At 40.7% G+C, this 15,739-nt stretch overlaps 1 protein-coding gene across 1 annotated transcript in view; it reads left to right on the top strand.

Moving 5' to 3' along the window:
- Positions 1-15,739, top strand: part of LOC133454388 (ADP-ribosylation factor-binding protein GGA3-like) — a 48,463-nt gene that overhangs the window by 10,740 nt on the left and 21,984 nt on the right. The window contains exons 7-10 of the mRNA XM_061733169.1: positions 3,375-3,455; positions 3,545-3,682; positions 8,337-8,418; positions 10,211-10,336. Coding sequence (XP_061589153.1) covers positions 3,375-3,455; positions 3,545-3,682; positions 8,337-8,418; positions 10,211-10,336 — 427 coding nt within the window. The remainder of the gene's footprint in view (positions 1-3,374; positions 3,456-3,544; positions 3,683-8,336; positions 8,419-10,210; positions 10,337-15,739) is intronic.

Genomic DNA, 15,739 nt, shown 5'->3' with positions numbered 1-15,739 from the left:
CTACTATTACAATTACTACTACTACTGCTAATATTACTATTACAATTACTACAACTACTATTAAACTCAAACTAAAACTTTATTTATTTATATAGCACCAAATCATACAATATAAATGCAACACATGGTGCTTTACATGCAGAATAAAATAACAATCAAAAACACAATTTAAAACATCCCATACGACCGCACCCCCCACCCCCCACGCGTACACACACACTCACTCACACTCATACACATGTGCACACACTCACACGCCCACACACACACACAGTAACGTTGAGCTGTGTCCTTGAGAGGTCCTCCAGAGGTGAAGCTCAGCATGTCGTCACATGCACGTAAACCACAATGAGACAGTAACTGAGCTTGACTCTTTTTAAATCTGCTGCCCCAAACAACAACCTCTGTGTAACTGTGTTTATGAGCACAAACACTACATATGCTCTCAGCTTAAAGTCTGTCCACAGCCAATTAGTGAGGCTCTTACCGGAGCGCCGACAGTAATTATCAGCACTTGTTTTGTTTTTGCAAGAATGGAAAAACAAACTTTGTTTGGAAGAAACCAAAAAAAAAGCAGCAAAAGGAAGATTTCATCCCGTTTTCGTTTGTTTTTTCGTTTATTTCGAACATGTAAAAAAAACAAGAAAACAGACAAGAAAACAAATACAGGTGGGATTTCCACCACATAAAGAAAAAAAAACAACATTAAAACACATATTTCAAGTTACATGTTCGAAAAGGAGTGGGAGGAAATATAAACTTATTTAATCCCACCCGCTTTCCACAATTAAACATAAATTATATGTCTGTATAAAAATACAAAAATAAGCTGGTTAATACAAGGTGTAGACTCTATCATAAATATAATATAACTATGATATAAATATAATATAACTACTGTATGATATGACATGATATGTATATCTAAGTATATAAACATACGAAGACAACATGACAAATAGCAGAACACACAGCTGCTGATCTTTAAACACAGTCTTCACTTTTATACCTCAAATAAACCCTTTCTTTATATTTCTTCTTAAATTGTTTTATGTTTGTACAATCTTTTAACTCCAAATTCAAACCGATCCACAGTTTAATTCCACAAACTGATACACAAACTTCTTTTTGTTGTACGCACAAATAAAGATTTTAAGTTTAAGTTTCATCTTGAATTATAACCCCCTTCCCTCCCAATGAATAATTTCTGAATGTTATCCGGTAGCGGATGATTTTTTGCTTTATACCATTTGCTAAAATCCCAAGTATAAAGCGCCGTGGTGAGATTAATGTTTCTCAGCAATTCAAAAACGTTTTCGTGCAGTGATGAATGAATAAATGAATTTTAAAAAGACTTTCTTGCACATGTTGATTGTGGCTCCTGCTCGACCAGTGAAGTGCCTCACAAGAGCCACACAGCGTTAAAAAAGAAAAGAAAAGCTGCACTTGAAAGCACATGTTTGGATGTCTGAAGTGACGACCAGCTCAAAAGTAGAAGATCAAACAACGGTGTGACTTTGTTATGCGTCATCCCAGCTTGAAAATGCGTCACGCACCCGGTGGTTCCCACTGTCAGGGTAATGAAGAAGCTGGACCCAAATAATCAGACATTCATTTCTTTCCCCGCTTTGGAGGTGCTGCGAAGTTTTATTTCATTTAATTTCCTGCAGCCTCTCAGCTGTGTCGAAAATTTTAAATTAAGTAAAGCCGTGAATTATCAACTCCTTCCTCATCAACTTTATTCCAAAAAAGAAAGATTTCTCCCCCATCCAAGTCGTAGGAGTTACTATGGTAACTTGTGAGCACTTTTGCTGCCCAATCCCTTGTTGCTCTCGCAGACTTCACTTCTTTGCTCTCATTTATATCCTTCACTCATTCATCCAGAGCTACACTCCCTCCACATTCACTCCTTCATCCAGAGCTACACTCCCTCTACCTTCACTCCTTCATCCATATACTCTCCCTCTACCTTCACTCCTTCATTCAGAGCTGCTCTCCCTCTACCTTCACTCCTTCACCCAGAGCTACTCTCCCTCTACCTTCACTCCTTCACCCAGAGCTACTCTCCCTCTACCTTCACTCCTTCATTAAGAGCTATTCTCACTCTAGCTTCACTCCTTCATCCATATACTCTCCCTCTACCTTCACTGATTCATCCAGAGCTACTCTCCCTCTACCTTCACTCCTTCATCCAGAGATACTCTCCCTCTACCATCACTCCTTCATCCAGAGATACTCTCCCTCTACCTTCACTCCTTCATCCAGAGCTACTCTCCCTCTACCTTCACTCGTTCATCCAGAGCTACACTCCCTCTACCTTCACTCCTTCAAAAAAAAAAAAGTAATCATTTGCAAGATTTTCAAACGATTCCAAGGAATTGAAACACTGGGAACCGGTTCTGAACAAGAACCGGTTCTGGATTCCCATCGTCAGACATATTAGGTTTGTGGTTTAAAAAAAAAAAAGAAAAGAGATGCTATTTGTTATCAAATGTGGTTTAGAATAGAATAGAATAGAATAGAATAGAATAGAATAGAATAGAATAGAATAGAATAGAATAGAATAGAAAATACTTTATTGTCATTGTGCTCAGGTTACAACGAGATTGGTTGAGATTTTCCCACCAAAGTGCAAAGGAAGCAAAAATAAGAGGAATAAATAAGTATGAAAAGCACAGTATAAAAACATAAAAGCAATACAAACAATGTGTGGATAAAGTACAACAAACTGTGACCTAGACATCACTCCCACATCATTAAAAAAAAAAAAAAAAATACACCTGTTCTGTTATGTTTTGTTGTGTATTATTACAGTCTGATGGCCCAGGGATAGTAGGTGTTTTTGAGTCTATTTGTCCGCTGCTTCAGGACTCTGTACCTCCTGCCAGAGGGCAGCAGGTCAAAAAGAATGTGCCCGGGATGAGATGGGTCCTGCAAAATCATTTTTGCCCTTTTCAGCCCCTGAGAGTCTGCAATATCATTTAGGGAGGGCAGGGGGCGGCCGACGATCTTTTGGAATTAACCTTTGATATATTGTCTATGATCCTTTGTGAAATAAAACGGGAGCTTTGTGAGATTGTTCTACACATTTAGCACACTTTCCCAACATTCTTTGGAGTTACTTTTGTAAAAGAAAGAAAACAGACTGATATGATTTCTTTTGTGTGGTTTTAATTCTTGAAAGGACATTTGGGTTTTTTATAGGATCTAAAGTTGAGTATTTCTCTCTTTGCCAAGTCAAACTTTATGAACCCATTGGTTTCCTTCGTTTACCTTCTGTGGACAGCAGTTGAACGATGGATGGAGTTTGTTTTCTTCGAGCTGCCGACTTTACCTACGTGACCTTTGACCCTGAACCGCTGTCTCCTCTGCAGAAATTAGCAGAACTTCTGAAAAGCAAGAAGCCCGAAGACCTGCAGGAAGCCAACCAGCTCATCAAGAACATGGTCAAGGAGGTGCGTCTGCCGAGCCAGACTTCAGTACGTTTTTACTTATCTCAATCATCAAACGGCATCTTATTCTTCTCTTTTTTTTCCCCCCACAGAATGAAGCGAGAGCACAAAAAGCAGCGAAACAGAAAAACAGTTTGGAGGCCGTCAACAGCAGCGTCAAGCTCCTTAATGAGATGCTCGCTTACTTCAGCCCAGAAGACTCGACTGAAGGAGATAAGGAGCTCATTAAGGTTCGTTAAATTACCAGTCTCATGTTCTCACGTTGTCTGTAGCAGCCGATCGTTCTGGAGTCAACGGGGCAACATTTTGCAGTGAAAATAGCCCGATAAGGCAAGGCAAGTTTATTTATATAGCACAATTCAACACAAGGTAATTCAAAGTGCTTTACATCAACATTAAAAGCGTCAAGACACAATTAAACAGTAAATAACAAATAAAATGATATAAACTGAAAAGAAAAGAGGTAAAATGATAAAAAGCACAAGTTGTTAAAAATAAGGGCAGTAGAGTGCAGCAGGTAAGTATTTAATTTAAGAGTAGCTTCAGTAAACAGTAATGTTTTTAGGCCTGATTTAAAGGAGCTGACAGTTGGAGCAGACCTCAGGTCTACAGGAAGTTTGTTCCACCGGTGAGGAGCAGAATAACTGAACGCTGCCTCACCTTGCTTGGTTCTGGTTCTGGAACCACAACAAACCAGATCCAGATGAACCTCAGGGGTCTGGGAGCTTCATAGGAACTAACAGATCCAGCATGTATTTTGGTCCAAGACCATTCAGTGCTTTGTAGACCAGCAGTAAGATTTTAAACTCTATCCTTTGACTCACTGGAAGCCAGTGTAGTGATTTCATGACCGGTGTAATGTGGTCCAGTTTCCTGGTGTTTGTAAGGACTCTGGCGGCTCATTCTGGATCAGCTGCAGCTGCCTGATAGATTTCTTGTTAAGGCCTGTAAAGATGCCATTGCAATAATCCAACATACTGAAAATGAATGCATGAATAAAGGCGGGATTATGGTTCTGCGTTAAACCTACGCCGTAGGGAAGGCGGCTACGTGAGAGTCTCTCCGTAGCCTACGCCATAGCCTGACGTGCACCTCCCAAAAAATTTAACTACGCGTCGAGGCGACGCAGACCCAACGCAGACTGAGAGGGCTGTGATTGGTTTGCTTGGTAGCAACGCATTTCCGGTTCCGCTTCGTGAAGCAGTAGTGAACTTTCAGCGCTCTTTTCTTCGTGTGTGTGTGATTTTTTTAATTTTTTTTTTGGGTTGTTTTGGTTTTTTGCACAATAGTTGTCCTTATCTCTTTGATTCACTGTGACCGGAAAAGCCGGAAGCTAAACAAAGTATCAACTAGTTCTCTGGGGGGGTACTGCACCGCGGAGAAATGGAGTGACGGAGAAGTCCGAAGGGTTCACGACGGCGTCACGGCAACGGCGTAGGCTCTGCGTTGGTTTAACGCAGAACCTTAATTCAGCCTTAAGGTTTTCCATGTCTTGTTTAGACAGAAAACCCTTAATTCTAGCAATGTTTTTCAGGTGGTAATAGGCAGATTTAGTGATAAACTTTAGATGGCTGTTGAAGTTCAAGTTTCAGTCAATAATGACACCAAGATTTCTGGCTTGATTTGTAGCTGTCAATGACATGGAGCCAAGGTGAACGCTGATCTTTTCCCTCTCACTTTTAGGACCAAAAATGATCACCTCTGTCTTTTCTGCATTTAGCTGGAGAAGATTCTGGCACATCCACTCATTGATTTGATGAATACAGTTACTCAACGAGAGTTTATTTTTAATTTAAGGCCTTGGATTTAGTTTTTAGTTTTTCTCCTACGTGATGTCGAGCCATTTCGCAGATGCTTTTCTTTAAAGCCACTGACAGAAGGAGGAAGGGCAAGATACTCTGTAGAGGGAGGAAAGTGCTGCACCAGAGGATGAGGGTGTCAAGTGGTACCAGTGCAGCAGAAGAGGATCAAAGGAGTAGAGGAGGCAGAAGGGATGCTGGGAAGTGCCTGGTACAAGTAGCTGGGCCGCCCGCCTTCATCCTTTCCCTCTTCATTATAAAGAACTACGTCAATTCTTTTGGATTGGCCTTTGATTTCCAGGTTTTGGTACCGATAAATGAAAAAATCGGATCGGCGTACAACCAAAAGGGAGTGAGGGGCCAGACCCGGACGTGCTGGTGGACGCGTCAGCAGAGGAGGCGTTCATGTATTGTATTTAATTGAATTTACATTTTATTTCGAACATGAAACAGTAGTGAAAACAAAACAAAACAATAATAATCAATAATAAATAAATGTAAATAAGAAAACAAAAATATAGATAAAAACATGCATCCATCATAATTAACATGCTTGAAAAGGAGTAGGAAGAAGTAAAAACGTATTAAATCCTACCCCCTAAACTCTATTTCATTATAATCAAAATTAATTTAATTTCTATATAAAAAACAAAAGATATCTATATATATCCATATATATGGATATATATATATATATATATATATATATATATCCACATATATATATATATATATATATATATATATATATATATATATATAAAACACATACATACATACATAGAAAGCCTTTATTAGCATTATAATGGTACAATGAGATTAGGCAGCAGCTCCGTAAAAGTGCACACATGCAAAAGCTATGTAAACAAGTCAAGACTGTAAACAACAAAATGGGAAACAGGAAACAAATATATATATATACACTATAAAAAAAAATGTATATATATATATGTGTGTGTGTGTGTATATATACAGTATATCTCAAAAGTGAGTACACCCTTTAGATTTTTGCAAATATTCTGTCATATCCTTTCAGGGGATAACATTATCCTACTGAAACTTTGATATAACTTAAAGTAGTCAGTGTGCTGCTTGAATAACAGTATAGATTTATTGTCCTTTGAAAATTATTCAGTACACAGCTGTTAATGTCTAAACAGCTGGAAACAAAAGTGAGTACGTGAGAACATGTCCTAATTGTGCCCAATGATGTTTTTTTCCCGCCCTGGTGTCATGTGACTCGTTAGTGTTAAAAGGATGCAGGTATAAATGATAAGCAGGGCTGTTAAATTTGGTGTTTTGGGCCCAATTCTCTCTGAATGCTGGACAACATGGCACCTCATGGCAAGGAACTCTCTGAGCGGCTGAAAAAAAGGATTATTGCGCTTCACAAAGATGGCCTTGGCTATAAGAAGATTGCCAACACCATGAAAATGAGTTGCAGCACAGTGGCTAAGATCATACAGCGGTTTTCCAGGACAGGTTCCACTCGGAACAGGCTTCGTCTGGGTCGACCAAAGAAGTTGAGTCCACGTGCTCAGCATCATATCCAGAGGTTGGTTACCAAAGATAAACGTGCCAGTGCTTCCAGCATTGCTGCAGAGGTTGCAGAAGTGGGATGTCAGCCTGTCAGTGCCCAGACCATACGCCGCACACTGCATCAAATCGGTTTGTATGGCCGTCTCCCCAGACAGAAGCCTCTTCTGAAACCAATGCATAAGAAAGCCCGCAAACAGTTTGCTGAAGACAATGAAACCAAGAACATGAGTTACTGGAACCATGTCCTGTGGTTTGATGAGACCAAAATAAACCTGTTTGGGTCAGATTGTGTCCGGCGTGTGTGGCGGCACCCTGGCGAGGAACCAAGAAAAATGTGTTTTGCCTACAGTCAAGCATGGTGGTGGCAGCATCATAGTCTGGGGCTGCATGAGTGCTGTCGGCACTGGGGAGATGCATTTCATTGAGGGACACATGAATTCCAATAGATACTGTGACATCCTGCAGCAGAGCATGATCCCCTCTCTTCAGGAACTGGGCCGTAGGGCAGTTTTCCAACATGATAATGACCCTAAACACACCTCCAAGATGACAACGGCCTTGCTGAAGAAGCTGAAGGTTAAGGTGATGGACTGGCCAAGTATGTCTCCAGACCTAAACCCAATTGAGCACCTGTGGGGCATCCTCAAGAGGAAGGTGGAGGAGTGCAAGGTGTCCAACATCCGTGCGCTCCGTGATGTCGTCATGGAGGAGTGAAAGAAGATTCCAGATCAACCTGTGCAGCTCTGGTGAATTCCATGCCCAGGAGGGTTAAAGCAGTGCTAGATAGCAATGGTGGTCACACAAAATATTGACACTTTGGGCACAATTTAGACATGTTCACTATGGGGTGTACTCACTTTTGTTGCCAGCTGTTTAGACATTAACAGCTGTGTACTGAATAATTTTCAATGGACAATAAATCTATACTGTTATTCAAGCAGCACACTGACTACTTTAAGTTATATCAAAGTTTCATTAAGATATTGTTATCCCCTGAAAGGATATGACAGAATATTTGCAAAAATCTAAAGGATGTACTCACTTTTGAGATATACTGTATAATATATATATATGTGTGTGTGTGTATATATATATATATATATATATATATATATATATATATATATATATGTGTATATGTGATTATACATATACACATCCATACATACACACAAATGTTATATGAATATCAATAATAACACATCCTCACACCTATATACACTGATATAGAAGAGATGGGTCTTCAAGAGCTGCAAGATTATCTTTCATTATCTTTCATTTCAGGAGCCTTTAAGGTTCGGGGTAGATTTCAGTAAACTATGGCGTCAAAACCCCGAAAACATAACAAGGACATGAAAGGCACCAACCGAGAGTGCGATCATCTCTCTCACGTTTCTTTTCTGGCCATCAGCTTTAAAACCATCTCAGAGTATCTGCGCCGCTCCGGCCCGCTGGCCCGATAACCCGCTGGCCACCCCTACATGAACCTCTAAGCCATTAGTTTAACGTGTTCCAGTTATTTTTGTGTTGGTTTGTTTGTTTCCAGGAACTGTATCGGGATTGTGACAAACACAGGGAAACGGTTGTCAAGCTCGCCACGGAGACGGAGGATAATGACGGCTTCTTGGGTGAGAAAACATGTCGTCTTGTTACTGATTGTAAACTGTTGTACAAGCTGTCAGACTCCTTCAAATCAAATCTAACTTTATTTGTATAGCACTTTTCATGCATAAAATTGCAGCACATACATAAAAACTTTACATAAAAACAATACACAAACATAAAAATGTATTAATGCCCCCCCCCCCCCACACACACACACACAGACAGACACGAGCACAGTTGAAGACCCCTGCTCTAGAGTGTATCAAATATACCATAAATAACGACTAAACAGTTAGGATCCAATAAAAATAGGGGTGAGCATAGAAAATTTAAAAGAGTTAAATGAGTCAGTTAAAAGCCTGATTAAAGAGATGAGTCTTGAGCCTCTTTTTAAAAACATCAACAGTCTCTGCGGCCCTGAGGTTCTCCAGGCTGTTCCACAATCGGGGACCATAGTTACTGAATGCCGCCTCCCCGTGTGTTCTGGTTCTAACTTTTGGTATCGTTAACAGGCACCGGAGGACCTCAGGGTCCGTGAGGGTCGATAGGGTAAAAGTAGTGCAGACAAATAATGAGGCCCAAGACCATTAAAACACTTAAAAACTAGTAGAGGAACCTTAAAATCGATCCTGAAGCGCAGGGGGAGCCAATGCAGCCATTTCAAAACAGGCTCCCGCCCTCTGGTCCTCGTCAGCAGGCGTGCGGCTGAATTCTGTAATAATTGTAGGTTGTACATGTTCTTTTTGGGAAAACCAGAGAGCAGGGTGTTACAATAATCTAAACGACAAGAGATAAAAGCATGCATTAGCACCTCCGTACTCGCCTGAGAGAGAAATGGGCGGACTCTGTCTATGTTTTTAAGATGGTAAAAACTAGGGCTGTCAGTTTAGCGCGTTAATTAGATTAATTAATTACACTGCTAAGTAACGCGTTTATGAAAATTAATGCAATTAATTATGAGTGGCAAAATGCGCAAGTATTTTAGATTTGGCCCATTGAGGCACCCGTAGGCCACTTGGCAGTGGCAGGTCACTTCCCTCCTGCTGCTAGTCAAACAAAGCAGTGACTGACCTGGACGACTCAGGGGAGCGACTCAGCAAATCTTTATTGGGGCCTTTGAACGGCAAGTTTATGTATAAAAAGAAAAGAAGACTGGACTATCGACAAGAACGCGGTGATTTGTACATTTTGTAAAAAAGAATTTTCCTCTCACCGGAGCTGCTCCAGCCTGAATTATCATTTAAACGCTAAACATGTCCGGACAAGTTCCACTGTAAACGTTACAGGTACTAGTACCGGTACTTGAATTGCTGTATTGAGTCAGCTTTAGTTTTAATTTTGAATTCAGAGTACGCTTAAGTGCCTATTTGGAACTCAGCCTTATTTTATTTCAGAATTTTATTTATTTAACTGTATTTGTATTGCATTTTTGAATAAAGCACCTGGCCTAATTGGTTTGCTTGAGCTTGTGCTTGAGCTTTTTCTTTTGAATTTAATTTATGAAACACACTTCACCAATAAAAATGTGGATTTCAGATCTTCTCTTCTTAGTGTATTCAATTGATTAGTCATGCACGGCAATTTTGCAATGTCCTAGAATTCCAATTCTTTATTTTGGGACCTTTAGCAGATATGAGATTAAGATGCGATTAATTGGATTCATTAATTATAAATCCTGTAATTAATTAGATTCCTTTTATTAGACAGCACTAGTAAAAACCTATCATTGCCCCATGAATGGCGTGAATGCACTCTAAAACGTTTTTTTTTGTTTGTTTTTCTTGTAATCGTCCTCACCGGTCGGCACATCTTCAGGAGACATCCTGCAGGCCAGTGACGACCTCTCCCATGTCATCGCTTCCTGTAAGAAACTTGTGGAAGGACTCGCCATCAACGGAGACGCCGAAGCGGTACAAGACGAACGAGCAGCGGCCAAGAAAGGTAACGCTTGAACCGGCTTGTCATTTTAGGATGCATAAGCAAACTGAATAAACAACAGCGGGGATCAAGAAATAGGAGCAGATTCAGTTAAATTCCCAACACGTCTCATCTCAAGTCATTAATACAAAGCCAACAAACATGAAATAACGCTTTAATAATCGCCTCGCTAAGGAGACCAACAGACTGCATCAAAAACTTCTCTTCGATACAATCCCCCGTCCTGATCCAGCACTCGGCGACTGTGGGAAGGAAAAACTCCCCTTTAACAGGAAGTAACCTCTGACTAAAGTTGCTTTCGTCATCGAAGATTATGAATAAATATCGTCGTCAACGAACTTTTATCACCTGAGGAAAACCAGACGAGACGCAACGAAAATAATGGTCATGTGACGATAACGATGATTAAATATATACAGTAATCGCTGGCTATAACGCAGTTCACCTTTCACGTCTCGCTGCTTTATGTATTTGCATTGTGCATTGTGTTCTGCATTCTGATTGGCTAAACAATCTCCCCACTTCTTCACTTCCTGTGTGTCAATAACGTTTCGGTTGAATATGTACTGTACATGTACATGTACGTAAAACAGCTTGCCAAATTTAAGGTTGTAAATTTTCTCCAAAACCCATAATGTTGACAAAACGTTCTTCACGATTCTCCCGTTCAAATCCAATTAATCGGGTCGCGGTAGGGCGGTGCTCATCTCGACAAATTTGAAGCCTTGTATAATAATTGAAAAAAAAATAATGGTTACTACTTCGCAGATTTTTCCTATCACGGGTTCTTTTTGGAACGTAAACCCCGCGAAAAACTAGGGATTACTGTAATGCAATATCATAGAGGAATAAAAACAAGACTAAAATCTAGATTACAAAATAAAAACTCTGCTAAAAGTTCATTTTCGTTGACCAAAACGATCCCAGTCGCTGCAGCGGGGAATCAGATCCAGAAGATGCAGCTGCAGAGTTAGAGGCTGATGCCGTTAATGCAGAGCTCTAGTTAACGTCAGTTAAAAACAAAGTTACATAGAGAAACGCGGGGATCTTCTCTGGGGCTGGAGAAGAAGAAGAAGAAGATCCATCTTTGGATCCACTTTCCTACTAGGCCTGTGTTGAAAAAATCGATTTTCCGATTCTAAATCGATTCTCATATTAATTCCTAAAAATCGAATTGTATGTATAAAGATCGATTTATTTATTTATTTTTTATCATTACATTACAACTTTTGGTACTGTATTTTTTTGTTTATGCCCAAAAAAAGGAATCTTTTGTTGGACATGAGAATAACTGGTGCCATGTTTTTGCCTTTAAATATGTTTAATATAATCTTTATTAAGAAAATCTCTGGATAAAAACACAGGTACAAAAAACACGTTATCCCAAAATATATAATGTAACGCTAAAAGAGACAGGTTGGCACACAATCACAACATTTATCCTAAATGCCACTGTGGTGTTATGGCTTTAACCTAACCTGGTCCAAAGCAGTGACCACTCAGGACAAACCTGTATAAGACATTGAAACAAACACCATTAATCAACAACGGGAGTCGATGAGCACCGCATCCCGCCCAACACACACCACAAGGACAGCTCACCAAAGTGTTGCAACTACAAACCACATTCAAATGACCCATTACTCATAATAAAAGGTTGTAAAAGTGAACATCAACCACCATACACAAGAGAGAACTTACATCTCTATTAAAGCTTGTGACTGCCGTCTGCCATGCGGTTTTGCACAATATATACAGGCAGTCTGCAGCGTGGAGCCGCTATTCACTGCATCCTCCCATTCCCGGGCTACAGCCGAACGCTCTGAGGCACTTTTCTTAAAATGCAATTCTCCACTCTCTTTTATGAAGAGCAACCTGTCTGCCGCCGCCTTTATGGGAAATGTTTGTCCCAGCTGGCTCAACACCACATGATTGCACACCTGGGTCAGAGACACGCCCCCCATCACCTGGCCACAAATGCAACAGCTGAAAAAACTGTTTTAATAACACCAACCCAAATCAATATCTGAATCGAATCGGATCGAATCAAATCTTGATAATCGATTCTGCAACTTAAGAATCGGAATCCAATTGATTCTTGACATTTGAATCGATCCCCAGCTCTGTTTCCTACATAGACGTGGAAAAGAAAACCAAATGTGTCGTCGAGAAAGAAAAAGATGGGGAGAAATGCGGAAAAATAAATATGTTGTAAACTCAAATTAGAGTCTTCTGTATCTGGAATGAATGTATTCTTGAGTTTATAAGGTAACAATAATATAATAATAAGATAACATTGTTGGAATTGTAAAATGGGTTTGGCTAAATACAATCTTTGACTAAAACTAGACTAAAATGGTCCTGGACAATTCTCACTAAAATAAGACTAAAATGCTCAGACTTTTAGTCGACTTTACTTTACATGACTTAAAGGAGAATGAACGTGACTAAAACTAATAAAAACTAAAGTGATAGCTTGAGCCTAAGACTAGACTGAAACTAAAATTGAAACAGGCTGACAACAACAACACCAATAATTATGATGTTGTTAAATTCATTAGGAGTATGTTGCTTTTCTGGTGCTGAGGGTTTTTTTTTTGCATCTTCACACTGTGTATTTATATACGGTGTGAAGATGCCTTTTTTTCCTCCTCTGTCCCGGTGTCATCCTTTTTCAGCTAATTGCACCAGTTTACCCCTGTCATATGTGAAAACAGGATCAATATAATGAGCATCATACCGAGCGTTGTTGGCAGCTATGGATTTAAAAACGGCAACAGCGTCACAAGGTTTCCGGTTTCTTGGCTGCAGGTGTTTTTTTTTATTAATCAGTTAGCATTTTACTGCCTTTTTTTCCACGTTGACATCTATTTATAGCAACATAAGAAGAGAAGTGTTGCTGGCTCACGCCGGGAGAGATGGCACGGTTAACAATAGGAGATAATGAGCATATACTGAGCTGTAATCTGTGTTAGCCATTGTTTTGTCGTACTGGCTTTATTCACGAGGAAAGTAAAGGGGTGGCGCGCCGAGGTCACGTACAGGAAATGTTTCAAACATCAGGGTCTGACCAGGAGCAGGAGCTGTGCCTCCTGTCCTCGTGAATCTCTGTCATTTTCAGTTAATTACAGGCTGCCGGAGCGACGCTGAGTAGGACGCTGCACTGCAGATTATAATCATCAAAATGTGGCCGCTTTAGCGCTCCGGGCCTATAGTTTATCCCCATTAGCTGCAGCAAAACTGCAGCTATTCTTCCTGGGGTCCCACGCATAATACACAGTACATTACAACAAAAAATTAAAAGCAAACCTAAAGAGGTAGCATATAAAAAAAGAAAGGAAAAACAGATAATAAAAAAAATTAAAAAAAATGAATTCCATTTAACATTTTAACATTTTATAACATCAACAAATTTAAACAATGTATAGTTATCATAGTTTGCACCAATAACCATTTTTAATAATTATTAATGTATTTATATTATATATATATATATATATATATATATATATATATATATATATATATATATATATATATATATATACCGTATTTTCGCGACCATAAGGCGCACATAAAATCTTTTTTTTTTTTAAATGTGCCGGACGCCTTATGAAACGGTGTGCCGTGTCTATTACCTGAATTACGGTAATGTAAGGCCGGCCACCATGAAAACGGTAAAAAGAGAAGGGGGCGGGTGAAGCCCCTGTGAGTTGCGGACGTGAATGAGACCATCCACTGAGCTCTTTAATGCGGAAACAGAAGATGAAGACTTTTAAGGATTTGCTTGATGTGTAAAGTGAAATAAAATACAATCAAACTAAGTTTTGCTCCCGCTCTATTTTTAAATAAGCACACTTGTGTGTGTGTGTTCTGCAGCGCGTGTGTGTTTTGCATGTCGGGAACCGAGGATGCACCTACCGTGGGGTTGTGGGGCCAGCGCTCCGCATCCCCGCGGCAGATCCGGCTGAAATGCCGGTGGTCGGTCCCCGGGAGTCCCTGCTACCAGTCCAGACGGGCTCCTCCGGTCCCGGCCGGTCGGAACCGGTCAGATTCCCCGGTTGAAGCCGCGGTGATGCACGCTGCTCCTCCCGACTTCCTGGTTCCCAAAGCGGGGTCTGATCGAATTCTCCAGGTTCCCGGCCGCTTTGGGAGCAGGGATTTCTGGACTCCGTCCCAGGTCGGATCAGCTTCACCCTCCGAGATTTTCAGCGATATCTGTAGGTTACAAACCCCAGTACCGGATCCCCGACATGCGCGTGTGTCATGCGCATACTTATTTATGTTGTGCTTGCCTGCCACGCTGATGGACAGAAACGCCTATGGTGATTTTTAAAAGAAAAACTTTACATAAGACGTTTCCAGCCGGAGTCATTATAAGGGCGAATGAAAAGGGGTGGCTGGATGAAGGGATGATGATCAAGTGGCTGAGACAGGTCTGGAAATTGGCGCAGCGGACTGGCGCAGCTGAATTAGTGGAGCTCTTTAATGCAGAAACAGAGGATGAGGACTTTGAAGGTTTGATTAATGCAAAAACTGAAATAGGGCTGGGCGATATATCGAGGATAGCCGATGTATCTCGGCTTCTACTCTGTGCGATGTACAAAATGACTCTATCGTGCATATTCGAATATAAATTTTCACGCATTTTGCTTTTAGCCGCAGGCATTAAATTACAGGCTTTTCTCACTCTCTCGTCTCGTCTCTCCTTCTCTGAGACATAAAACAAGCGCACCCTGTTACACATGTCAGTCACGTGCTGTCGTGTGTGCATTATCATTGGTCCTGCTGGTGTCAGCGCTGCGGTCCGGGACCAGCGCTCACTTACACCCCGCTTTAACTTTACTTTAACTTTCCCAAACTCGGCCTGTTTGCGCCATGAGCTCAACCGCGCGGTTGCTACGCGCGGCGGACTATTTTCAAAGCTAACCGGCTTAGTAAAGACGGGAGGGGATGTTTTCTCCTCGCACGACGCGAACGGCTCTGAGGAGCCGCTCAGCGCATCGCCGCGTACCCTACGCCGTAGGTTCTGCGTCGATTTAACGCGGAACCATAATTCAGGCTTTTCTCTTCCATAGCTGAGAAACGTCACCTAGTGTTGCTTAAATGTGGCCACATGAAATCAATCACTATCATTGAAACAAAGTCAAACAAGACTATATGACGTCATATTTCTAACAATAAGTGAAAGTGATGCAAAGTAAAGGAGGAGAGGATGAAACATTGCAGTCCCTACACCTACAATTAGTCTTAATATAAAGGTGCTGTAAGGGGACCCTCCTGCTCAGAGCAGCTCATCCTGGTAAAACCAGGTAAAACCAGGTAAAACCGGGACCAGAACATGTTCTTAGCAGATGTTCTTCAGATGGGGAGTCAGAGATGCAACGTGCACTTTCTATTTTGAAA

This window comes from Cololabis saira, chromosome 1, assembly GCF_033807715.1.
Source record: "Cololabis saira isolate AMF1-May2022 chromosome 1, fColSai1.1, whole genome shotgun sequence".
NCBI classification, from domain to species: Eukaryota; Metazoa; Chordata; class Actinopteri; order Beloniformes; family Belonidae; genus Cololabis; species Cololabis saira.
The sequence above is the reverse complement of the archived record's forward strand: the minus strand, read 5'-3'. Positions and strand labels throughout refer to the sequence as shown.